Source organism: Euprymna scolopes, chromosome 3, assembly GCF_053919585.1.
Source record: "Euprymna scolopes isolate OS-2025 chromosome 3, ASM5391958v1, whole genome shotgun sequence".
NCBI lineage: Eukaryota > Metazoa > Mollusca > Cephalopoda > Sepiida > Sepiolidae > Euprymna > Euprymna scolopes.
In genome coordinates, this window is record NC_136484.1 from 46,365,645 (window position 1) to 46,392,679 (window position 27,035).

The 27,035-nt window shown below is 31.1% G+C and overlaps 1 protein-coding gene across 2 annotated transcripts in view; it reads left to right on the forward strand.

Annotated features, from left to right (window-relative positions):
- The window catches only part of LOC145254689 (uncharacterized), a 123,795-nt gene that overhangs the window by 59,032 nt on the left and 37,728 nt on the right, over nt 1–27,035 (forward strand). Inside the window, exon 2 of one of the 2 annotated variants that reach the window (XM_080113351.1) lies at nt 19,583–19,643. In XM_080113351.1, coding sequence (XP_079969477.1) covers nt 19,583–19,643 — 61 coding nt within the window. Of the gene's footprint in view, nt 1–19,582; nt 19,644–24,687; nt 25,020–27,035 lie in introns of those variants that run through there. The other variant, XM_080113359.1, reaches the window with a different exon arrangement.

Consider the following 27,035-nt stretch of genomic DNA (forward strand, 5'->3'; position numbering starts at 1 on the left):
TTTTTTACATTTTTTTTTTTTTAATAATCTGTTTAATTAGTGTCCAATCAATAATAATCCAGTGAAAAAAAATTCCAAAAACCTATAAGTATAGAAATTAAGCATGGGAGTAATGTTTGTACAACAACGTCGCCTTTCGCACTTTTACAAACATTTTTTTAAAAAAGTAACTAAACTCTTTAAGAATAATAAAAGGAAAAAGTTACTGAACATTTATAAAAGGACTTCTTTTCATGAAGGCCAGAGGAATAGTTGGCCGAAAATTCGTGAAACAACAACAATAAATAAAAATGGTGCTAATGCAGAGAGCCGCGCTATTTTTTAAATCATATTTCCACGTTTAAATAACGTTTTACGATATGTTTGTGTTTTTTTTATTTATTCAATTGTAAGGTTGAAGTACAGAATAGGTACAAAACATCCTTACCTCCCCATGTTAAGAATGACTTTTTAAATAATAACATTATTTCAGCACGGATCACTCTCTGCATGAGTAATCTTATATATAAAAAAAAAAAAAACTCAAAAGCAAGCAACAAACTTTTTTTTTTTTTTTTGGCTTTATATAATAAAGAAAAGATGTGTAAATTAAAAAATTTGGAAGATAAACAAATGAAATATGTTGTTTTTTTTTTTTTTTTTTACTTATCGAATTAACAGAAAATTAAACCTTTCGTCAATTCGTGGCTGTGAAATGAATCGAACCGGAAGTTCAGTTTTATCAACAGAACAGATTCGCAGAAACGATAAATAAATATATTTATTTTATTTAATATTTTAATTTTAATTAGGTAAATTTATTTTAATAACATAAAAACATATCTCGAATCTAAAAATGGGTTGTCTGAAAATTTCAAATAAATTGGTAACGTATAAACATGGTTTTATTTCTTTAGAACGAACCAACTTTACATTTTTATATATATATATATATATATATATATATATATATATATATATATATACACACTAGCGGAGGGGGGGGCGGTTGTAAAATATGCTTAAATATGATATTTTAATTTGTCCAGATTTTGTATATATTATAGAGTCGTGATTTCAAAAGTTTAAAAAAAAAAAAAAAAAAACTATTTGGATGCCATCAGCTAGAATCAAAACATGTCATTCAAATGCTATCTGGTTCGAAAATAGGTTATCATTTTTAGTTTAATTTATATGCATCCCTTCACTCTAAAACATATTTCTCTCCCTCAAAGTATTTTATCGTGTTCACATGCTGAATAACTCGAGTGGCCTCCGGGCCTTGATGAGTGGTGATTCCTGTGTAAAAAAAAAAAAAAAAAAAAAAAAAAAAAGTAGAATCTCTTTCTTTTTTTATTGGGAGGTGGGATGGAAGAGGAGTAGCTAAGAGTCTTCATCTATGATGATACTAAAAGCAAAACGGTTTAACTTATCCTTTATCTAAATTTATAGGGCAAGGAGCCAAAAAATTATAAATAAGAAAAAACTAAAAAAAAAAATGTAGTGAAATCGGTTTAATTTGCTTGAAAACAGCAGAATAATTTTTTTTTTTTTTTTACAAGGGAGTCACCACTCATTCATTAAGGATTAATGACTGCAAGGTGGTAGTGTAGTAATCGTTAATGTTGGATACAATTTGATTATTTAAGGAGATGGTTCAACAAGAATTTGTTTACATTAGATTTGAAGGCTACCATACTGTAGTTGGCCGGAAAGCAGGCGAATGGAACAGTGTTCCACAGGTGGGCAGTTCTAGAAAAGAAGCTTTGTTCGTGGAATTTGCGTTTAGATTTAAGCACAGATAGAGAGTGGGGAAAACTGTTGATACTGGTTGTAGCTAGTCGATTGTTTTTTTGTGAAAGTTTGGCAAGGGGGGGGGGCATAGATTGGATCTCAGACGAGCACTTGCCATGAAAATAACAATATAGAAGAGACTGGCTCGTAACGTCTCTTCTGTGGGAATGGCATTCCAGGAAAAAGACAAAGGCATCACCTACTAGGTTTCGAAGCCAGTTTTGAACTCTATCAAGGCAGGATAGTGTGTGTGCTCAACAGCCCCTTCCTAGATATGGCAGTAGAAGTCCATTTTAGGGTGTACTTGGCTCTTATACAGATAGAAGATTGCATCAGCAGTGATATACCTACTGGAGCATTAGAATTTTTCCAGCAATTTTGGCAACATTTTATGTATATGTTCCATTTAATAAAATATAATGTATTGTTGAGGAGGAGGGTTCATATTTAAAGGTATAGAGGAGGAAGCCTAGCCCCACCTCTTACAGACTGTCTTAATTTTCCATTACTTAGTTATTTTTGTTTTGTGCCATTTTTTCTTATTTATTTGCTTGTGCCATTTTTTCATTGCCATTTTTACCCTGCAGCAAGAGGTTACTATATGAAAAAAATGTTGAGTTGATAACGTTTTGTTTTCCTTAGACTTTTTTCCGATATACTTTAATTAAACAAAATAAATGCTAAAATATACTTCGGTTCTGGGATTGATTTATGTTCAAAACAAGTTAAGCATGCATGGTCCCCCATGAGTGCAGAGTGAATGAGGCATAAAAAATGACTAAGTTCAGCATTTGTATAAATATGGTCAAATAGTCTAAAAAATTTAGTGTTTTTATTAGCTCTAAAAGAGCCCCTGGGGCACACCCAAGAGTTATCATGAAGTATAGACAAACAAAATTATATAGAAATCAGTTAGTTACAACTTTTCAGAAAGTTTATAAAAAGCCAAGTCATCAATTTTTTTTAATAAGCACAAAAGTATCAATTTTAGCCATTTTAACCCGAAAGGCACCCCAGAGGGGCAATCGGAGTTTTCCCAGAAAATCCGTTCTGTTATTTTTTTGTTCATATCATGTTTAATGTTTGTGCAAAATTTCAAAACATTCCAAGGCGTAGTTATTGAGAAAACTGCGGGCAGACAGACGGGTGAGAGTGAATTTCAGGTCCACCCTCTTTTTGTTGGAGGACCAATAAATTCTGTTTTAATTGTTCTAATAAACTGTAATTTGTAATTAAGTGAACAAGTCGCTCTTCTCTCTCTCTCTGTTTTTTGGGTTTTTTTTTTTTATCAGGTTGTCACCACTTATCAAGGCCCGGAAGCCACTTGGGGATAAGCGTTATTGCGTGTGTACAGTACGTTAGTGTTGAGATTTGATAAAGTGTCTTACTTAAGGGGGCAGTTCATCAGGAATTTGTTTATGTTGGACTTGACGACATCTAGGTTGTAGTCACGTGGGAAACAGGCAAACAGAACAGAGTTCCACAGGTGTGCACTTCTAAGAAATCTACGTTTTGGTTTTGGCACAGATAAAGAGTGAGGAAAATTTTTGACAATCGTTTCAGCTAGACTGGGTGTTTTTCGTGAAAGATTGGTAAGGGGGACGCGGTATTGGAGCTCAGACAAGCACTTGCCATGGAAGTAACGATAAAACAAAGACAGGCTCGCAACGTCTCTCCTGTGGGAGAGACGTTGCAGGGATGAGAAAAGGGCATCCCCCATTAAGCCACAAAGCCTATTTTGTACTCTGTCAAGGCAGGATAGGCTGTTTTTAGCAGCTCCTTCCCAGATGTGGCAGCAGTACTCCATCCTTGGATGTACTTGGCTTTTATATAGATAGAGAATTGCATCAGCAGTGAGATATCTTCTGGAGCAGTAGAAGGATCCTACCATTTTTCCAGCGACCTTGGCAACAGACTTGATGTACGTGTTCCATTTCGAGATCAGAGGAGTGAGAATCAGAGAGAACTTTGTCATTTACGCTCTTTGATGTGTTGCCATAGATGTCATCAGCATAGATGTCAATGAATGATTTAAGTATGCATTTTGGGAGATTATTGATGTATATCAGGAAGAGAGTTGGGCCCAGGATGGACCCCTGAGGGACTCCAGCATTAATACTGAGGGCCTCTGATTTCTGCCCATCAACCACTACTCTTATAAACCTATCAGAGAGAAATGATTTAATGATTGAGAAAACATTTCCAGTTATACCATAGCTGGAAATCTTGTGAAGTAGGCATTATACCATACCTTATCGAGGGCTTTTGATATGTCAAGAGCAATTGCCCTAGAGAGGAAGACTTTGTCAAGAGATTCACTAATCCTATGCAATATAACCGTTAGCACATCTGCTGTAGACCTGGCAGAACGGAAACCATATTGCGTGTCACTAAGTTTATTTCTGCTGAGGTGGTTGACTACTTCTTTATTTAATATGGATGCCAGCAACTTACTCATGACACACAGGAGACTTATTGGACTGTACTGAGAGGGAGATGACTTATCACCTGAATTCTTAAATACAGGGCATACTGATGAGCTTTTACTGTGTGTTGGAAAGCACTTGTCTTTAAGGCAATGCTTAAACAGTTTTGTAAGTATGGGGGCAAGTTCTCGTTGAAGCTTTTTCAGCACTATAATTGGAATGGCGTCAGGGCAAGTTGCTTTACTGGAATCAAGGTTCTTGATTAGCTTGGCGACATCATGCACAGATGTTACCTAGCATGTGTGTTACAGGAGGAAATACGGAGAGTTGATGGCCTTCGTCGCATAGGGTAGAATTAGCTGAAAAGTTCTTGGCAAATAGTTTGGCCTTGTCTGATGCTGACGATGACCTCTGGTCCATTGATAATAGTTGGGATAGAACGCACAGTTCTGTTCAAGATCCTAATTGTTATTTGCCAAAACTGGTGGGAACCAAGCCGCTGCTCCGCTACTTTGAATTTAACGGACTGAGCATATAGTTCTCTTGCATTTTTTATTACTCTTTTATAGTGGTTGCTAGCGGTCCTGAAAGCAGCTTAAGTCTCAGTGCATCTATTACGTTGATAGCTATGGAAAAAGTGATTTCTGTGCGCAATGGCAGCAGCACATTCTGGGGAGAACCATGGTTGGCTGTTAGGTTTTTGTTGAAATTTTTTGGATGCTATGAATCGGTGTATGCCTCCAATTAACCATTCGGTCAGGTCTAATACTATAAAGTACACATCCTTTTTAAACATGGAATGCAGAGATAGATCAGATATGAATGTACAGAAGCTATCCCAGTCAGCCATAGAGTATCGGTATACAGTACGGTGGAGAGGTACGTCTGAAGACTTATTACACTTCATTTTTATCTTAACTGATACAACAGAGTGGTCGGAGGATCCCAGAGGAGATAGAACGGGACATAAACATAGCTCAGGAGAAGTTATGAGAAAAAGGTCTAGAAGGCTTGCATACTGACCGGTAGTATCAGGCACACGGCTGGGCTCGCGAACAATCTGAGTGAGGTCATAGGCAATGGCAAAATCATGACAGAACCTCCCCTCATCATCTGTCTTATTTGAGTGAGTCAGCCATTCCACGTTATGGACATTGAAGTCACTGCAAATGTAAATGTTAGCTGAGGGATGAGCAGATAGGATGTGGTCAATTTTCTCTGATATACTCCGCTGATAGTAACTTCACTGTTGTGGGGGCGATAGAGGGCAAATATAAATGTGGTGGTGTAAGCAAATGCAACCTGGATCACATATAAGGTAAATTAGGGTCTTCTCTGGAGATATCCCTGCCACACGAGAAGCCATCTTTAATGTAGGTACATATTCCATGCCCATGGCGATCTTGGGGGTCAGATTTAGATGTTAATTTAGAGTATCCTTTAATTATGAACTCGTCTAGGGAAGTGGTCTCAGTGAATTTTTGGTTTATTGTTGGCAGCCTCATTTCACTTATTTTGTCCTTTAGTTCTCATATTCCATGAACGATGTTTCTGACAAAGGGGGGAAAATTGCTGTTTTCCAAGTTGAAATCTATCTATCTATCTAACATTTAGCATTGGCTAGTTTTTTTGTTTTTTTTTATCTTTATATAGCATTTTAATTTATTTATTTTATTTTATATCTCCTTACATCAAATGGCTTCATGTCCAGTCTGGAGCAATTTATGTATAAAAAAAATGTATTTCAATCACTTTGTCTTACTGTAACGTTGATTCAAATTTTCTTTAATATTTTTTAATGTTTTTGTGAGCCATTTAGAAAAAAGAGTGTTCCTCTTTCTCTCTTTAGCGATGTAGATGAAAAATGTCTGTTTATTTATGAACTAGCAGGGAAATCTGATGTTGCCTGGGATTGAATGAAGATCAATTAATGTTCCACATTTTCAATAATTCTATTGCCAGCAAAATCGATGAAATTGCCAATTTTTCAATCAAATCAATTAATTGCCTCAACTAGTAGGGGACCTACTGCGGTGTACCTGGAGGAAACTTCACATGCCTTTCCTCAGTGATCTAGTCTACAATACACTTTAGTCTACATTGCACTGTAGAGAACCTACTGTTGATTTTCTAAAATTATTTTTGATATAATGGCTTGAATAAAAGGTTAAAATGCAAAACTCAAATATCATGGGCTAAGTTACTGCAGAGAGTATGTGAAGCTTCCTACCGGTGCACCGTGGTGGGTCCCTAACTAGAGCAGGCAATAAATCGATTTGATTGTAAAATGGGCGATTTCGCAGATTTCGATAACAATAAAATATGGGAGGATGAAACATTTATTGACCCTCATTCAAGCCAAGGCAAGCTCTTCATAATTGCTTATATATATATATATATATATAAATATATATATATATATATATAAATATAAATATATATATAAATATATATATATATATAAATATATATATATATATATAAATATAAATATATATATATAAATATATATATATATATATAAATATAAATATATATATATAAATATAAATATATATATATAAATATATATATATATATATAAATATAAATATATATATATAAATATATATATATATATAAATATATATATATATATATAAATATAAATATATATATATAAATATATATATATATATATAAATATATATATATAAATATATATATATATATATAAATATAAATATATATATATAAATATATATATATAAATATAAATATATATATATAAATATATATATATATATATAAATATATATATAAATATATATATATATAAATATATATATATAAATATATATATAAATATATATATATATAAATATATATATATAAATATATATATATATATAAATATATATGATTGATATGTAGTTTGCTTGAAGCATTGTGTGGGATAGGTATGTAAAAGAGATTTAGAAGGCTGTCACAATGCGAGGAATGAATTATAGTCGCTGTTGGTAAGAGGAGACGAGAACAAGTGGCGATTTACAAATCAATAAGTACATATATATATATATATATGTTTTATTATTATTATTTTTTTTTAATATATATATTTATTCAGTTGTATGGTAAAATGTTTTACTTGTTTTCATGCGACGTGTTCCATAATAATTTCGGAAAAACGGAAGTACTCCGCCGTCTAAACCCCCTCCAACCACAACAACTAAAACGAGGTAAATACACCTTTAGCCTCGATGTAGTTGCCCTCTACACCACGGTACCTGCACATCCAGCAGTAGACTTAATCACCGACCACGTCTCCTCCTACAACTTACACTGCTTCGGCCTGACTCCCTCAGACATCCACAAACTTCTACTTATAATAGTAGACAACACATACTTCACCTACCAACGCCAAACATACAGGCAAATTACAGGACTACCCATGGGTTCCAGCCTCTCAGGAATACTGGCCATCTCATACATGGACAGACTCGAACGCCGAGCCCTCAACACGTGCAACTCGGTCATATTCCTCTCGAGATACGTCGATGACGTCCTGATCCTCACATCAGCACGCACTGATGCTGAGAACATCTACGCGACCTTCTCCGACTCCGACCCACACATAAAATTCACCATCGAACACCCCAGCGATGACGGATCCCTATCACTCCTAGACTTCAACCTAAAAATATCAGACGAAGGAACAGTCATCACTAAATTCTACCGGAAACCAGCCAGCCGAAGTATATTTATACACTACAAGTCTGCCCTCCCTACTAAGGCCATCATCGGATACGCTAGGAATGAGATAACCCGCATCCAAAGCAAATGTTGCAAGCCAAAAGACAAGACAGAATACACGGAACGGTTCCATCAAGTCCTAGAGGCCAACGGATACCCTAGCACTGTCATTAAACACCTTTGGAACACGAGAAAACGTGTAAGAGGCTTCCCCAACAATACTTGCTTCCTTAAAATGCCCCACCTCAGCGACAAAATCACAACGGCTATCCGCAGGGCTATCAGGAGAGAGGGTCTCAATATACAACTAGCCCACTCTGGGCCATCTCTTAGACAGAAACTCTCTAAACGCAGGCAAAGCGAGGACCCACAACCATGCACATTAGCAAATTGCCCCGTATGCCCCGTATACCCCGCAACAATCTGCCACCGCACACACGTAGTATATAGACTAGAGTGCTCTGCCTGCGGAAAATTCTACGTGGGCAGCACCACGAGACCTCTACACATAAGAATCAAAGAACACATACAAACACAAGCATCATCATTCCGAAAACACCTCAACACCTGCAGAAACACTAGCAAATCTATTAAAGTCGATATTTTAGCCACAGAACGCAATATCGGGAATCACCGCATAAAAGAATCGCTACTAATATCCAGATTGCGCCCAGAACTCAATAACAGACTGGAGCTCGGATCTTCATTCATCATATAACTCTACACACGGCTCCCACCCAACAGCTACCACTACAGCCATAACCCATTAGAACAGATACACCACTGCACACAGCCCACAGCCCACCCCACATTCCAAACAGGACATCACCACAACCTCCTCCCATATAAATAATAAGAAAAAAAAGAAAAATAATAATAATATTTATAATAAATAAATAAATAAAATAGCAATAACATACTATAAGAAACTTAATAAATAAAACAGCAGTATATATTAAAACAAAATAAAAATAAGTAATAATAATAATAATTAATTAACTTTAAAAGTTACTGAAGTAATACAAACCAACTAAAACTAAAATATATAACTCTACGTACGGCTCCCACCTAACACTTATCATTACAACCATAACCCATTAGAACAGATACACCACTGCACACAGCTCACAGCCCGCCTCACATTCCAAACAGGCATTACCACAACCTCCTCCCATATAAATAATACAAAAAATAAATAAATTAAATAAAATAACAATAATATAACAAAGGAAACTTAATAAATAAAACAGCAGTATATACTTAATTAAAATAAAAAAAATGTAATTAAAATTAAAGGTGAGTGAAGTAATACAAACCAACTAAAATCAAAAGTTTATACAAACCAACTAAAATTAAAAGTTAATACAAACCAACCAAAATTAAAAGTTAGCCGAAGTAATACAAACCAATTAGAATAAAAAAAAAATAAATAAATATAAAAATCTACTACCACTAACGAATATAAACAAATTAACAACTCCCAAAGAAAGTCACCCCTATTCCCCTTCCCTCTCCCTCGCATATGTTTCCACCCCCAGCAACACTAACCTAAACACCCAGCTACCAACCCACCCCCCTTCGCTTCCACAGCCTGCCCCTACAGTAGCCGACCGGACACAGCCCAGCAGCGGCTTAAGTGACCCAGAAAAGCAGAGATAGCCACACATCAGCAGAAAAAAAAAAAAAATAAAAAAAATGGATGTATGAGAGTACGTGTGTGGGTGTGTAGGTGGGTATGTATATGTGTGTATATGTATGCTCCTACATATATTTCTATGTGTGTACGTGTGTGTATGTGTGTGTGCCTGTGTGCGTGTGCATGTGTACATGTACATGAATATATATGTATGCGTATGTGATTGTGTGTGAGTGTATGCTATACATGGGGAAAGAAAGTCTTTAAAAAGAACCCTAAAGAAGCCATAAAAACCTTCACCATATGGACTAAAAAACACTCTTTGAAACTAACTTTGACCGGTCACAGTGAACAACTTACAGTTGGAGACAGAGTGTCTAAACACTGAACACACGCATCGCAACAGAACCATCACTTTAAATATATATATATATATATATATATATAAAGTATCAATATACCTTGTTTAGGGCAAAGAATAGTTTGAAAAAGAAAATTCTGGTTAATTTACTTTAAACTAATTTATCACTAATAAGAGCACCTTGGCCCTGGTCTAAGCCAACCAGAGCAAAGTTCAAACATGGGGTCACCATAGAAAGTGACAAGATGTGAGGCGCGGAAAGGGTGACACAGTACACAGTTCTCTCTTTTTCAAATGAGTTTCTCTACCTCACTTTCATGATCATTCATCCGTCTTCTTTACACTGTGAACTACTTCGACTCAATTTTCTTGTTCTTAACTCAGTGAATTCGTCATATTAGATTCAAGAATCGAACAACAGAAGAGGTATTTTAATTTTATTTTTGTTTTTAATTTATATTTTTTAATTTAAATTGAACCTTGTTTTTTGTTTTAAAACATTTGGCTTTCTTTAAATCCATTCTGTGATTGCTTACAAAAGATTTACTTCCTTTTTGTGCGGATCCTTCTGCTTCACTTTGAATGCCCTGAAAAAGTCCATTCTGATTAATGTTCACCAGTTGTAAAGTAAGCAAACGAACTTGTTTTTTTTTCTTTTTTTTTTTTTTTTTTTCAGAATAACAAAATAGGGTAATGAAGAATCACACCAACACCACCTTCGAAAATTCCTGTAAAATTACCATTTTTATAGATTTCCGAGAGCGCTGAAAACGAAAAAAACGTTTAAAATTACGACAAACGAGTAATTTCCAAGATATGGAGAAATGTTAATTTTTAAAATGTGGGGGACCACTTTTTAATAATTTACTTTTAATAATTTAATAATTTAACGTAGAATAAGCACCTACTTTGTGGCCACCATTTGGGGAGGGGGGGGGCTTTCTTTCTTTCTTTTCTTTAAAATTACCATTAATGTTGTTTGAATTGAATTCCACAATTGTGCCATATATACATTTTTAAAAATATGAATACAATATAAAGAAGTTAGGTACATGGCCATCAAATGTGTCGAAGTGAAGCAGAATCCCTTAATTTACTTTCCTACACATGGCTAGTGTTCAATACAAAATGCGTTTTTAATTCCGGATAAATGTAACTTCCCTAATAAAAAGGGCACTATAGATTGGGACAAAAATAAAAATTGCCACAATCTAGAAACATTTATCACTGCCTAACCAAGAAAAGAACAGTTTAATATCTTTACTCCTACGCAGCTTTTAACTAGACTCCTTTTTATTCTTTCACTATTTGTCCACCTCCACCGTGCTTACTTCAATAGTCACCATAATGTTACATGTTACTCTTAGGTAATTTGTCTCACTCAATGGTGAGGGAACTCTCCATACTGCGACAATTATTATTTTTGGTCCCTACCAGAGTGCCCTTTTTGAGGGGAGCTGGTTTTCCCCCACATTAAAAATGACCTTGTGTCACGTTTTGCTTTCATGTGGAATCAAATAAATACTTACTCCATGTACTACCCAAATAAAATATACCACGTTGTTTTAATTAAAAATTTTAGTATGAAAACCGGAAAAGGGTTGTTGTTGACATCATATAATTTCTGTGCTGTTTTTTTTTTTATTTTTAATTAAGCTTTTTTGGGTTTGTATTACTGTACACATAGATTCGAAAAAGTTGTCAAAAAACAAATATAGAACAAATAAATGTTATCAAAGGCAAGATAAGTTACTTTTCTACCTAACTGGATATATTTTTTGTGTTTTTATTCAGTGTAACATGTTTATTCAGCTCGAAAAACATGCAATGTTTACCGATGTATTGGAAAATTCAAAATGGCAGCCGACTGTCTCTCGGAGAGGGTACGTTTGGGAAAAGGTATTATAAATAATAAACTAGACAAAATACTGTTAGAAATTCGCTCAATATATGTTACCGTGACATAAGTTGACATGTATTCGGTTGTTTTCTAACAGTATTTTGTCTAGTTTATTATTTATAATACCTTTTCCCAAACGTACCCTCTCCGAGAGACAGTCGGCTGCCATTTTGAATTTTCCAATACATCGGTAAATATTGCATGTTTTTCGAGCTGAATAAACATGTTACACTGAATAAAAACACAAAAAATATATCCAGTTAGGTAGAAAAGTAACTTATCTTGCCTTTGATAACATTTATTTGTTCTATATTTGTTTTTTGACAACTTTTTCGAATCTATGTGTACAGTAATACAAACCCGCTTTTTTTCTTTATTTGAAATTGAATGGGTGATAATCAATGTTGTTATATCACACAAAAATATTTTCTTCAGATTAAATAAATATAAACATGTGAAATAAACAAAACGTGTGGGATCAAATGCGATTGAAAACTCACTCTACTTCGATGTATTTTGATGCTGAAAACCTTAGGTATACTAACATTTGTTAGTTTAAAATAGGGTTAATTTAGTTAAAATTCGTATGGTGTCAAACTTTAGACCCCTAAAATACAAAACTATTCTGCCTCCAAATTATTTATTCTAAAATAAATCATAAAACGCAAAACATTCATTTTTAAAGTGTTTTATACTTGTGAACATTTTTTTTTAAATGAATTAAAACCCGAGGAAAAGATAGAAATTACATTTTGTAAGGTCAGAGGTCATAACTAAATTTTATTTCAGTATCAACCACCTGTTTTTTTTTTCTTCTTGTTTGTTTGTTTCATAAAATCTATTAGTCCTATTTTTCTAATAAGATCTGGTAGCATCCAACTCAAATACTTCAGGAATATTGTGTAAATATTTGTAAACAATAATATGTTTTATTAAGAAATATAGTAAAACATTACATTTTCGCCCAAATGGTAACATTTATTGATGTGTTTCTATCTGTATTTAGGTTAATTTTTTATTTATTTATTTTATTTTATTTTTAGCGATTATGAAGATCCTTAAAGACTTATTAGCAGCCATCTATTGTTGTTGTTGTTGTTGTTGTTAATGAATAGAGTAGGTTTGTTGTGAACTATGTTTTCTTGTTTTTTTTTTAATGAATTAAACCCGAATAGACTTATTCACGGTAAAAGACAGAAATTACATTTTGAATTCTTTCATTTACCTGTATTTTTTTTTTTTTAAGTATTTGTCCATCACTTTGATTTAATAATCAGCACAATACTACATTTACTTTATTGGCAACCCTATTTAAAATATCCAAAATTGTTTGAATTTACATTCTCAACTGTTTTACCGTTATTTCTGTTTCTGTTACTGTTTCAAAAAATATGAATACAAAGTTAGGCACAAGGCCATCAAATATGTGGGAAGTAAAATCAGTTTATTGCTGTCTCTCTCTCCTGTGTGTGTGTGTGTGTGTGTGTGTGTGTGTATCCCGATTTACTTTTCAACACATGGCCAGAGTTACACAAAATTGTTAGTGTCTGATGAAAAATGTCATTCTCTAGTACTATTCACTGACCAGAAAACAGAAAAGATGGTGTAATATTATAACAGATACTACACTTTACTTCTAACTAACTAGAATGCATTTTGATCTATTAAAGATGGTCCCATATAGTAGCACTTATATCTAAGAGGCAAAATGCCCTTTTTTGGGGGGTGGAAAATAGTTGAAAAATAAAGTTAAACAATTTTTGGGATTTAATGTTACAAGTGTGTGTCTTTTAAAATAAGTTGTCACTAATAGAAATGAAAACACTATATCACCAGAGTTGATAGGGTATAAGATAAATTTAGCCAAAGTTAAAATATGGGATGGTCACCATTGATAATATGAAGATGTGGAAGCCCCCCTCCCTTTTTTGTCTGTGGTTCAATCAAATTTTGGAGAATAAATCTCCCCAAAAATATTTTTTTCACATTAAATATTATTTAGCCAAAATTTATGAGACTTCAATTTTTAGTCCCATAAAATATAAACTATTTCTAGTTACAAATGATTTATTGAAAATTTAACTATAAATTATAAAAACATAAAGATTCATTTTAAATGTATTTGATTATATTTTGTAAGCTCAGAGGTAAGGAATTTTTAAAGAAAATAATAAATGAACTATAGAGAAAATATGTCTGCTGTTAAAAGTTTTTTCTTTTGTCCTACAACAAAAGATTTTTTAAATATTCATTATTATTAAAGACATTAATTATTTTTAATGAAATACCGTTGGGTTATAAGTAAAAAAAAAAACAAAAAAAAACAATTAATTTTGTTTTATCTATCCATTTATAATCTATTTGTGGAAAAAAAAAATATTTAAATGTTGAACACAACTTAATATATTGTAATTAGTAGTAGTAGATCTCACTGACTGAGTAAAATAATCCAATAATTAAAATGGCTGAAGAGGGGGGAGCAAAATTTTTCACTAATTTCTCAAGGGTGCTTCCTTTCAAATAAGTTGTCATTGATGATGATGAAGAAGAAGAAGAAAGGCACTGGCCTGTACTTGACCAGAAAGGATGGTCACCATTGAAACAAAATTGAGGGAGGGGGATTCACAGCACATGTCACTAGGTGTATCAAATTTGTCCAGCTCACCCAATCGGTGGTCATTCTCCTCACATCTTCCTTACTGCCAACAACTTAGATTAACTTTTCCTATTCTCAAGTCAATAGATTGGTCAGTGAATTCATATTTGATTCAAATCTAAGCTTATCTTTATAAGACTCACTTTGATTCTCCTATTTCATTTGAAATAACTTTGAGTGAATTGAACAACAAAAAAGGTATTTTCATATATTTTTTTTAAATTTATATCTTTTTCATTCTTGTTGAATTGTGTATTTTTATTTATATTTTTTTTTTCAAATTCTCTATTTTAAAGATTTTTTTTCTTCAATTCTGTCAAACAAACTTTGAAAGTTTTTTTTTATTTATCTTGTTTTCCTAAAGTGCATTTAACTTTAATCTCTCAGCATTTTAGTCAGGATCTAAGCATAATATCTATTGTCTATCTTTCAATGAATTTGTTTTAAGATAAATAATCGCTGTTTCTATTAACGAATTTCACAAAACTATTTTCTTAACGTTAATTATTATTTTCAATACAGAATAAGAATATTTCAGTGTAAAAGAAAAAAATGTAGAATAAAAAGTTGTTATCAATGAATACTTATGGGGTTTTAAATTTTATGCCTTAAAATATAAAACTACCTTTGCTGCCAAATGATTTATTTCGCCATAAATCATAAAAACACAAAAGATCTATTTTAAATTATATTTTGTAAGGTCAGAAAGAGTTCTATTTAAACGATGATTTTTTTTTTTTTCATGAAATGACTTTCTTATATGGAAGCTGGTTCCCTAGTTTAAAGATGTTTGAGGAAATCTTTTAAGAATATTATATTTTATTAAGAAATATGGTAGAGCATTACATTTTGCCACGATTGGTGACATTTATTGCTGTATTTCTACCAGTATTTTTTTAAATTTTCTATTTTTGAGCACTTATCAAGGAGTCCTAGATCTTATTAGCAGCCATGCTTTTTTTTTCTTTCTTACTAAATAGTGGGCAAACATTGGATTTCTTGTGAACAAAAAATGTTTTAAAATAAATTAAAATACAAATAAACCTATCCAGAATAAGACAGAAAATTGCACTATAGATTGTTTAAATCAGATCCTTTTCTTTTTCTTTTTTTTTTTTTTTTTTTTTTTTTTTTTTCAAAAACATTTGCTCATCACTTTCAATTAAAAATAACCCTAAGACCACATTTACTTTATTTATATTTAAAATATTCCGAATTGTTTGACCATATATATCTAAAAAAAAACAAAAACATGAATATAATTTAAACAAGTTAGACACAGGACCATCAAATTCGTGGAAATAAAGTAAAATCATTAGTCAACTACTTAACCAATTTAATTTTCTACACATGGCTAGTGTTCAAAAGGTGCGTTTTTAATTTGGGTGATCGCCATTACATATACCACATGGTTTAAATTTAAAATCTTTGATTTTAGTATGAAGAGCCGGAAAAGTTTTGTCGACATCCTATAAATTCTTGCATTTTTACTTTATCAACTAATTCGAAATAAGAAAGATTTTTTGTTTTAATTTAATAATTTTTGCTGTACAATTTTTTTTTTTTTTAATAAAATTGATTAGTTGTGTATTTCTCATAAAACGTCATTCAAAACTAGTTTTTCGAATTCATGTGAAAGCAAACCCCTGAATTTGATTTCAATGTCAACCACGTGTTGTTTTTTTTTTTTTTATAAAATTGATTAATTGTCTCTTTCTCAGAAAACGCCATTCAAAACTAGTCCTGGAATGTTTGAGGAAATGTTTCTAAGCGATTGAGGCTGAGAAGCTCTTATCTTTTTAAAATAATGATATATTTAATTTCTTAACGCTTTTTTTTTTTTTTTTTTTTTTTGTTTGTTTTTTCTGGAAACGTTACCCATATTATTAGTTTACATTTTTTTTCCTGTGATTTGGGAGGTTACATTAGTTGTGGTGGTGCACTACTTGGTGCTTCTTGTACACTATTGATACGAAATTTCCGAAATCGTGATACTGAATTTCACATGAAAACAATGATATATCTACGTATTCCTTGTATTTTTAAAATGATTATATAAAAAAATTATGAAAATCGATAAGGTAGAAAATTATTTATTAAAGAAAATAAAAAAATAGAATTTAATGTAAACGATCGTAAGACACAGGAGAGTGAAAAAGGAGGGTAATTTTCCGTTTTAATTTAAACAAAATGGCGGCAATTTTTCGCCTGCTGACACGATAGTTTTTTTTTATATATTTAATTCAGTAATATTCAGGTAATTTCGACTGCATTATTTGCCGGTTACCATTGTAACTTATTAGAACTGACAAAAAAATTTAAAAAATAAGATGAAACCATTGTTTGTTTTGTTTATTTTTATCCGAAAACTCCATTTCGACTACACAATCTCGTCCCAATTCTGTAGAAGCGCAGTCGCAGTTGTGGTTGATTATTGTAGGAGAATATATTCAACAGGGAGCACGCGCGCTGCCATTTGTCTTTTTCAAATATATCGATAAACACTGCATAGTTTTCGAACCGATTCAACATTTTACATTGAATAAAAAACACTTAAACTTATCTTGCCTTTGATAAAATTTATTTGTTATATATTTGTTTTTTGTTTTTTTGGGTTTTTTTTGCCAACTTTTTTCGAATTCATGTGGATTGAAAGCAAACCCCTGAATTTGATTTCAATGTCAACCACGTGTTCTTTTTTTTTTTTTTTATAAAATTGATTAATTGTCTCTTTCTCATAAAACGCCATTCAAAACTAGTCCTGGAATGTTTGAGGAAATGTTTCTAAGCGATTGAGGCTGAGAAGCTCTTATCTTTTTAAAATAATGATATATTTAATTTCTTAACGCTTTTTTTTTTTTTTTTTTTTTGTTTGTTTTTTCTGGAAACGTTACCCATATTATTAGTTTACATTTTTTTTCCTGTGATTTGGGAGGTTACATTAGTTGTGGTGGTGCACTACTTGGTGCTTCTTGTACACTATTGATACGAAATTTCCGAAATCGTGATACTGAATTTCACATGAAAACAATGATATATCTACGTATTCCTTGTATTTTTAAAATGATTATATAAAAAAATTATGAAAATCGATAAGGTAGAAAATTATTTATTAAAGAAAATAAAAAAATAGAATTTAATGTAAACGATCGTAAGACACAGGAGAGTGAAAAAGGAGGGTAATTTTCCGTTTTAATTTAAACAAAATGGCGGCAATTTTTCGCCTGCTGACACGATAGTTTTTTTTTTATATATTTAATTCAGTAATATTCAGGTAATTTCGACTGCATTATTTGCCGGTTACCATTGTAACTTATTAGAACTGACAAAAAAATTTAAAAAATAAGATGAAACCATTGTTTGTTTTGTTTATTTTTATCCGAAAACTCCATTTATCGACTACACAATCTCGTCCCAATTCTGTAGAAGCGCAGTTGTGGTTGATTATTGTAGGATAATTGTCAAGATTAGAGTCCCAATTATTTTTATTTATAAAGACGATATAATTTTTTTTTTTTTAATAAAAAAATGAAACTAGATAATGATTACTTCCATAAAGAACTAATTACTATGTGCCTCAAAGTAGTATAAACACCTCCCCATGTTAAGAACAGCTTTCGATGTTTGGGGAAGGGTATTTCGAAAGCCGTTCTTAATGACAGGAATTAAATTAGAAAGTGGATTTTCATTTCTTGGGTTTGTGTTACACATAGATTCGAAAAAGTGGTCAAAGAACAAGTATATAACAAATAAATGTTACCAAAGGCAAGATTAGTTACTCTTCTACTATTTGCAAAAGTTTTTAGTGGTTTTACTTACTATAAAACGTGTAATCGGTTCGAAAATCAGTGTTTATTGATATAATAATCGAATTTTTATTTCTATCGAAGGAAGTCGAATATTTTTTTTTTTTAAACTGCAAAACAAACAATTTTTATATGATAATATGTTTTAGTCCGTTCTTTTGGTACTTGTATAGTTTAATCAAGACATTAAAAAAAGGTTATATTGTACATATCCGTTTTAGACTGAAGATCTCTGAAAAAAAAATGTCACTTAATTTGATCGAGTAGTTTTTTGTTTTTTTTTTACAGTTGGGTTTGTATTACTGTACACATAGATTCGAAAAAGTTGTCAAAAAACAAATATATAACAAATAAATATTATCAAAGGCGAGATAAGTTACTTTTCTACCTAACTGGATATATTTTTTGTGTTTTTATTCAATGTAACATGTTTATTCAGCTCGAAAAACATGCAGTGTTTACCGATGTATTGGAAAATTCAAAATGGCACCCAACACTCTCTTTAACATGGTAAGTTTGGGAAAAGGTGTTATAAATAATAAACTAGACAAAATACAATTAAAAAAACACCGAATATATGTCAACTTATGTCACGGTAACATATAATGAGCGAATTTCTAACAGTATTTTGTCTAGTTTATTATTTATAACATCTTTTCCTGAACTTACCGTGTTAAAGAGAGTGTTGGGCGCCATTTTGAATTGTCCAATACATCGGTAAACACTGTATGCTTTTCGAGCTGAATAAACATGTTACATTGAATAAGGACAGAAAAGGTGAATTGTAACACCAGAACAGATACTACTACACTGATCTTGTCCTGAAGGCCAAGAATTGTCTGTGCTTTATGTTTCTTTAATTATTTGTTCCAGGTATGGCATGTTTTTGTTTTGTGTGTGTGTGTTTTTTTTTTTTTGTTTGATACTAAGTTAATATTAATTTAATTTAAAAGCTAAATATGTTTTGTTTTTATTTAAATTGTTATTTTTTACAGTTTGATGCGGTAAAAAGAATGGCAGAACAGATATAATTCTTAAAGTTATAAATCACTTTAAAATTCTTAGCATAAATGTGTTGTTGAAGGTCATAAGACCTGACATTGTGTTGACAACAGCAAGATGAGGTTTCATTGAAGACAGTCATGCAAAAAAGATTTCTAATATTAAAATTATACACTTTGATTTTTTTAATGCATCTTGATTTTTGTTGTTTATTTAATTTCACACGTTTTGTCTTTTATTTAGTCAAACTTTTAATCCTCGCTAATCAGTTCTGTTTTATTTTATTTCAGGTACCAAAAATCGACCTTGGAGCTCAAAAGAAAAGTCCAAGCGGCAAAGATACTCTCGCAGGTATTTCGCTTTTTAAAACATCCTTCCACTTTTTTTGCATTCGAGTCTACCTACATTTAAATAACTAACAAAACCCATGAAAATTCCATGGAATGAGAAATATATTTAATTAACAAGCATGTTTTGATAAAGCTGATATTTTTCTGGGTAACACAAAAAATTAATTTTTAGACAGAAAAGCTGAAGCACATGGCAAATATGGGTTTATATGGGTTTATTAACATTTCTATGAGAATAGTGTCTATTGTATTTTAAATATAAAACTGACCCAAATGAGATAAATTATTAAGTATTAATAAATACTCAGAAAGTAATATTGTGCTACATAGTTCAATACAAATAATAAAATCACATTGTAAGAGACAATCTTTAATTTACTCATTCAGTTCAATACCTTTTGGCAGACTATGTTCTTTTTTTTTTTTTTTTTTTTTTTTTTTGCTTCCCTTTTCTGCTCATCAAAATTACTAAGAGTTCCTTTTTTTTATCATTGCAACAACAATCATATATTATTAAAATGATATTCGAAAACAAGGCTACATCAAAAGAGATCATTCTCATGGTTTTGTCCAACGTTGCCAGATTGCCCTTTTTAAAACCAAATTTCACAAATTTATCCTTTATTATTTTTTATTTATTTTTATTTATTTATTTATTTTTTTTTTTTTTTGAGCAGTTTGGTCTTCAAAAATTATATTTGGTCTTTTTTTAAAGTGTAACGTATGGATTAACTAAGGAAGGAAGGCACAAGCAGAATATTGTGTAGATAGATCCCAAAATCCAATATATAATTTGCATATGTCTGCCATTTACTGGGAATAAGAAATATATATAGACGAATCTCACAGATAAGGAAGACATTTTTTATAAAATGAATAGGATAGCCAAATTAATTAAGAGTAGGAAACTAGATCTAATATCTGTAACATTTTTTTTTCTTGAGATTAAGGGAGGTGGTGTTTGATCAACGCTGTTGGGGAGCCATGATTTAATATACTGTTTTGTTTTTATATCCTGAAACAGTGTTTCATGGTAAACAACTGATGATCCTTTAAATTAACATTAGTACTATAGTGAATTTGAGAGAGCATGCATTGATTGCAGGTGATTAAATGACTTACTGACTAAATAATTTTCTAACGAATGATAAAAAATATAAAAATTATTTTTTTATATAGTTTTAAAGGTTAAAAAACTTCCAAGACTAATATATATAATAGCAGGGTTACCCAAAATTTCTCAAGGACAAAATAATAACATAACTTCTATTCCTCTCCCTCTCTCTTTCCTATGCACATTTCTCTTTCTTCTTTACTTAGACTATTTCATTTAGACATACATTCACAAAATTCGAGTCAATCTGAAATAACTGAAAAAGAAGAGTTACCTCCCTTTAAATAATTACATTAAAAGATGTGTGTTTATCTTCATAATATTAAATGGCTATTTGACCCCCAAATAATTTTTTTTTTCTTTTTCTTTTGTTAATTTGAGATATTATACATGTGGAGTATACCTTGCAAATCTCCCCGGCTGCTTCAGCCTCCTTTTGGCCTCTATGAAATGCAAAGAAAAGCAAGTGTCAAAAATGTTTGCTTTTTAACTCTTGGATATTTCATTTCTAACCCTAAAAACTAATGTAAAAATTAAATTAGCCAAAAAAGATGATTAGCGCAGTTTTATATGGCAGGAGAAGCTCTATCAAATGAATATTATACATTTTAATGTCAAAAAACAACAAGTCATAAAAAGAAAGAAAAAATAAAAACCACTACAAACTTATTCTCCAATCCAAAATATACAGAAGTTGATGACAGTATAATAAGATGAATTGTGACTTTATGATGTTATTAATTTTTTTGTGACATCATCCAGCATGCATGATGACGACAATTTGAAAACTATGAAAACATAGAAGCCATTTCAATGTATTTTTATTAATTAATTTTTTTTTTTTTTTTTTAAATTTTATAACTGGGAGTAGAATGTCATCTTATATATATATATATATATATATATATATATATATATATATATATATATATATATATATATATATATATATATATATATATATATATAAACATTTTTGTTTTTTACATCCAGCAGAAAACTGCTATATATTTCGGGTTTTTTTTGTGTTATTTTGTTGTTGTTGTTGTTGTTTTTTGGTTTGTTTTTGTACTCTATCAGTTTATGAACCATGCTATTTCTTATATAGGATTTTCAAGTTAAATTCAATTTCTATGGTATCTTTTTATTTATTAAATTGATATGTGAAAGTACAGAATAGTTAACAGAGCCACCCCTCGCCATAGAATAGCTTTCTAAATAATGTTATTATTTTAGCATGGTCTATAAACTGCACAAGTACCTTTTTTTTATGTTTCCATTCTGTTCACATAAATTTTTTCTCTCTCTTTTCAAACTGTCCAGTTTTCTTTCTTATTTCCTTTTTTTTTCCTAACTTCACCAATTCAGATATTATTTTATTAATTTTGTTTTTGTATGTAAATCGATTCAGACAAGACATTAAGCCATTTAATGTAAGGAGCTATAAAAAAATAATGCTACTTTTAAAGTCAAAGACATGCCAATGATAAATGTTGGATGGGATAGATTCTGACCCAGAAAACAGCAATTCTTCCCTCTTTGTCAGAAACATCACTCATGGAATGTGAGGACTAAAGGACAAAATAAGGGAAGCGAGAGTTATGAAGCTGTCGAAAGTAAACCTAAGATTTACTTTTTACTTTCCTTGTATATGAATATCTCTGCAAACACTTGGAAAAGGGGTGATTTTTTTTTTCTACGGAAGGTGTACACTTGTAGATGGAATGTACTCGTAATTGTTAACATTTATTCAATTCTTACATGAAGATTTTTCCAATAATCAAGTTATACAACTATTAGGTTGATGCAAAAACAGTGTCGTTTTTATATATGTAGTTGAACGTCAAAAACCGACATTATTTTTGCACCAACCTAATACTTAGATAAACATTTTATTTTTAATAATTCTATGACGTTTTTATTAATTTTATCCCAATCAATACATGCCTCCATTTTTGTGCTGCTTACTTATAATTATGCTGAACGACAAGAATATTAAAAACTTATTTGTTGGAATTGATTTCTTTTCTTCTTTTTTTCTTTATCTATAAAAGCTTTTGAACAAATAAAAGCAGTTTAGATAAAATTAATTTTACTTGATAGTGGAACTAGAATTAGCTAAGGGGATTTTTTTTTTAAATTATTATTATTACTGACATATATAATTTTTATTTTTAGGTAATTATCTATCTAATATATATAGCTATGATGTGACTTCGTTTCTCTGCCTTAATACTATATATTGGGTACAATATAATAATTAATAGAAAATTGATTCTATAATAAGAAATAAAAAAATCTGCATGAATTAAAATACTTATTCATATTTAAGCACATTTTATGACTAGGCAACACTGGGCAGCCTGCTAATTTATCGAGACCCAATAAAATAATTGTTTTAATAAATTGCAGTGAAGTATGCTATATTGTCAATAGGCTATGTTATGACAACAAATGAAAAGTAGCTAGTCAAAAACAAAGTTTGATTTTTTTTTTTCAGCTTAAATGCTATATAGGTCCAACTATAGCAATCTGACAGACTTTTCTTTATATAATAAAGCTATATCTGCCCGGCATTGTCCAGCATACAGTAAAGTTTTATTTGTTTGTACATCTTTTAAAATTATATTAATACAGAAAAATAAAGGGACCTAACTTTTATATTCTTCAAGCAAAACAGAGTTTACTCATATTGATTTTTCAGTCCTTGAAAAATATTTCCATCTTATTTTTTCAAATAAACTGCAGCAAAATATGTTGTTATGATGCGAATAACATGGTATAATGATAATAACTGACAATTGGCTAATCAGAGTCAAAGTTTGATATGCAAGTTGAAATACTGTTTAGGTTCAGCTTTTAAAATTATTATTTATTACAAAATAACTTTATATATAAGATTAGTTTGTACTCACTAGGAGTACTGACACAGGTCATCATCAGAGATTACTCACTGATAACAACTCTGGGGTCTGGGTGAAAACAAGTCTCCTCAGATTCCCAGTACAGTCCATCTCTTTTGATGACATATGCAAACGAATTTGTATTATTGCAACAGCTGCTTGCCAGTGACTTCTCGCTGGAAATGACCATTAGTCTTCACTGGAATTTGCATGGCAATAAGCTTCCCTAAGGTCCCAGGTCACATTGCACTCATCCAGTGGAGGTCTGGTTAGTGCTTTTTCTCCTCTTTCTTTTCATCCACCTTGACCCTTCTTTACTATTTTTTTCTAACAATATATTTTATTGTATAAACAGTATAGATTTTTAGAGTGGGGATCACTTTCACATATAAATGAAACGATCACCCGTTCTGGATCAGCTAGTGTTTTTTAATGACAGTTTTTTTTTTGTTTGTTTGTTTTTTTTTTTTTAAATTATTTTAATCTCTTAGAAATTAATGATGTGTGTGTGTTCGTCTTAGAGAGAGTAGCTATTTTTTTCTGCTATTAAACCGTTATAAATAAAATAATTACATTTTTTGGTGTTTTTTATATGGACCCATACTATGAAATGATTTATGGCCGTGCCCCCCCCCCTTCCTCCCCCGACGCTTCACCAGAATTTCGGCCTAGCCAGCAATTCATTTGTGGCTTTCTCATAGCTGGATCGCCCCCCCCCCTCCTCCCATTTGCTTATTTATTTATTTATTTATTTATTATTTTTTTTTTTTAATTTATCTTTTTCTGGATATTTATATGTAATCGCTTAAATCGTATTAGAGAAGGAAGGGGAGAGGGGCTATTAGTATAAGGTGTTTACAAAAAAGTTGGTTACTTTTTATTTTGTTTGCCTTCACGAAAAATGCTTCGAATGGCGCTGATTATTGAGATGCGAATTCGGAATTAACGACGGAACGAAATTATTCATTGTTTTCATTAGGAGTACAAGTGACCTATTAACGTGTTTTGCTAAATATGCAACTTCCTTCAGAACGGCTCGTATGTCATCAAAATAAAAACAAGCAAGTGCGTTCAAGGATCTCTCTCTCTCTCTCTCTCTCTCTCTCTCTCTCTCTCTCTCTCTCTCTCTCTCTCTCTCTTAAATAGACGAAAGCGTTGCGAAACAAAAGACTCTTTTAAAAATAGTTTAAGATAAACGACAATTAATAAACCGACATTTTCTGAACATTTGCAATCTTTCATCTTTTGAGGGATGAATTTGTGACCCCTCCGGAAGAAAAAAACAAAATGAACAGGAGAAATCATGTATTTGATCTGTTTCTGGATAAATTCACCACGTTATGACCTTAAGTGTTGTCGGGTGAGTGTTTACTATTCCGTGTACCTTTGTACCCCTAAATCTATACCCGAATATAACCCGAGTTGGCCTGCTCGCACCTGGTACTTGCTTGCTGAGAAAACTGCCTTGTTTCTCTCGGCCGTCCTCTTAAAAAAATAAATGCACATTTAAAGAGACAAAAAATTTTTTCTTTTAATTACATGTTAAATTTTTTATGAGATTTCAATTTTATATTCAAATTTAATTTAATTTATTTTTTTTTCATTCAAAAAGGAAATTGGGTTTACAAATGCCCTTTTCAATTTTTTTTTTTTTTAGCAGTTTTTAAAAACTTTAAAAACGGACATAACTTTCTCAACGACCTTTTTGTGTTAACTGTCGTTTGGCTTGTTTTGAATAAATCTAATTTTTCAACCTAATTAAGTTTACATGTTTTTATCACAACTTCCTGTTTTCCTCGAATGGCTTTTAGCCTTGGTAACTGTTGCTTTCTTAAAAATGGCTCGTCTTAGTTGATAACATTCTTTGTGCAAAATATTTAAAGGTCTTCGGATAGATCATGTCAACCGATCTGTTTTGTTTAACCAAGGAATCCTTGAGTTAATTCCTATTTCAGTCAATTGTCATAAATCATTTAGAGTGGAATGAATTTCAGCACTAGATCACAAGCATTTTATTTTTACTTAACTTGTTTTAGAAAAAAACTTTTAGAATGACATTAAAAACAGTAGCGTATGGTCAGTTTCATTGGACACGTTTTTATATTTTTATAAACAAACCGTGAAATAGGCTAAGGGCACGTAACTCTTGTTCATAATGTTTTTAATCAAGGAGAGAAACCTTTTTTTTTTTTCTTGAAATAAAAATAGTAAAATGTTTTCGTTAGCTTATGTATTTAAACCGTCTTCCTCCGTTTTATTTACAAAAAAAAAACTTCCCTTAACTAGAAAACTTGAAGCTTCCTTCTCAAATTGTAACGAACATTGTTTTATAAGTAAAATAAATAAATAAATGTTTTGTTTAGGTCCAAAAAATATGGGCGATCTTTCTAAAAACAAAAAAAATATTTTACCAGATTACTCAGTAACTGAATTCATTTATTGTTAAAAAATAAATCAAGTGTGTGTTTGTGTTTGTTTGTTTCTGGTCGACTATTTATTTCAGGATTTCATGTGTACGATGAAACTAAATATAACTTTAAATAAAGAAGTTTTTATTTATTTTTTTTTTTTAGTAAACTATTGTTTAAGCAAAACAAATAAAAAGTTTGGGTTTGTATTACTCTGTACACATAGATTCGAAAAAGTTGTAAAAAAACAAATATATAACAAATAAATATTATCAAAGGCAAGATAAGTTACTTTTCTACCTAACTGGATATATTTTTTGTGTTTTTATTCAATGTAACATGTTTATTCAGCTCGAAAAACATGCAGTGTTTACCGATGTATTGGAAAATTCAAAATGGCGCCCAACACTCTCTTTAACATGGTAAGTTTGGGAAAAGGTGTTATAAATAAAAAACTATACAAAATACTATTAAAAAAAACACCGAATATATGTCAACTTATGTCACGGTAACATATAATGAGCGAATTTCTAACAGTATTTTGTCTAGTTTATTATTTATAACATCTTTTCCTCAACTTACCGTGTTAAAGAGAGTGTTGGCCGCCATTTTGAATTTTCCAATACATCGGTAAACACTGTATGCTTTTCGAGCTGAATAAACATGTTACAATACATTGAATAAAAACACGAAAAATATATCCAGTTAGGTAGAAAAGTAACTTATCTTGCATTTGATAACATTTATTTGTTATATATTTGTTTTTTGACAACTTTTTCGAATCTATGTGTACAGTAATACAAACCCAAAAGTTTTTTTTGGGATGAATGCTGAAATCCATTTCTGTTTACATGACTAACATAGGATTTCAACTAAATCCCCGTGTGAACTTTATTTTATTTATTTTTACTGTGTTTCTACATTTCTGCTAACTTCCAAACTAAATCAAATAAATACACGTGAAAAAT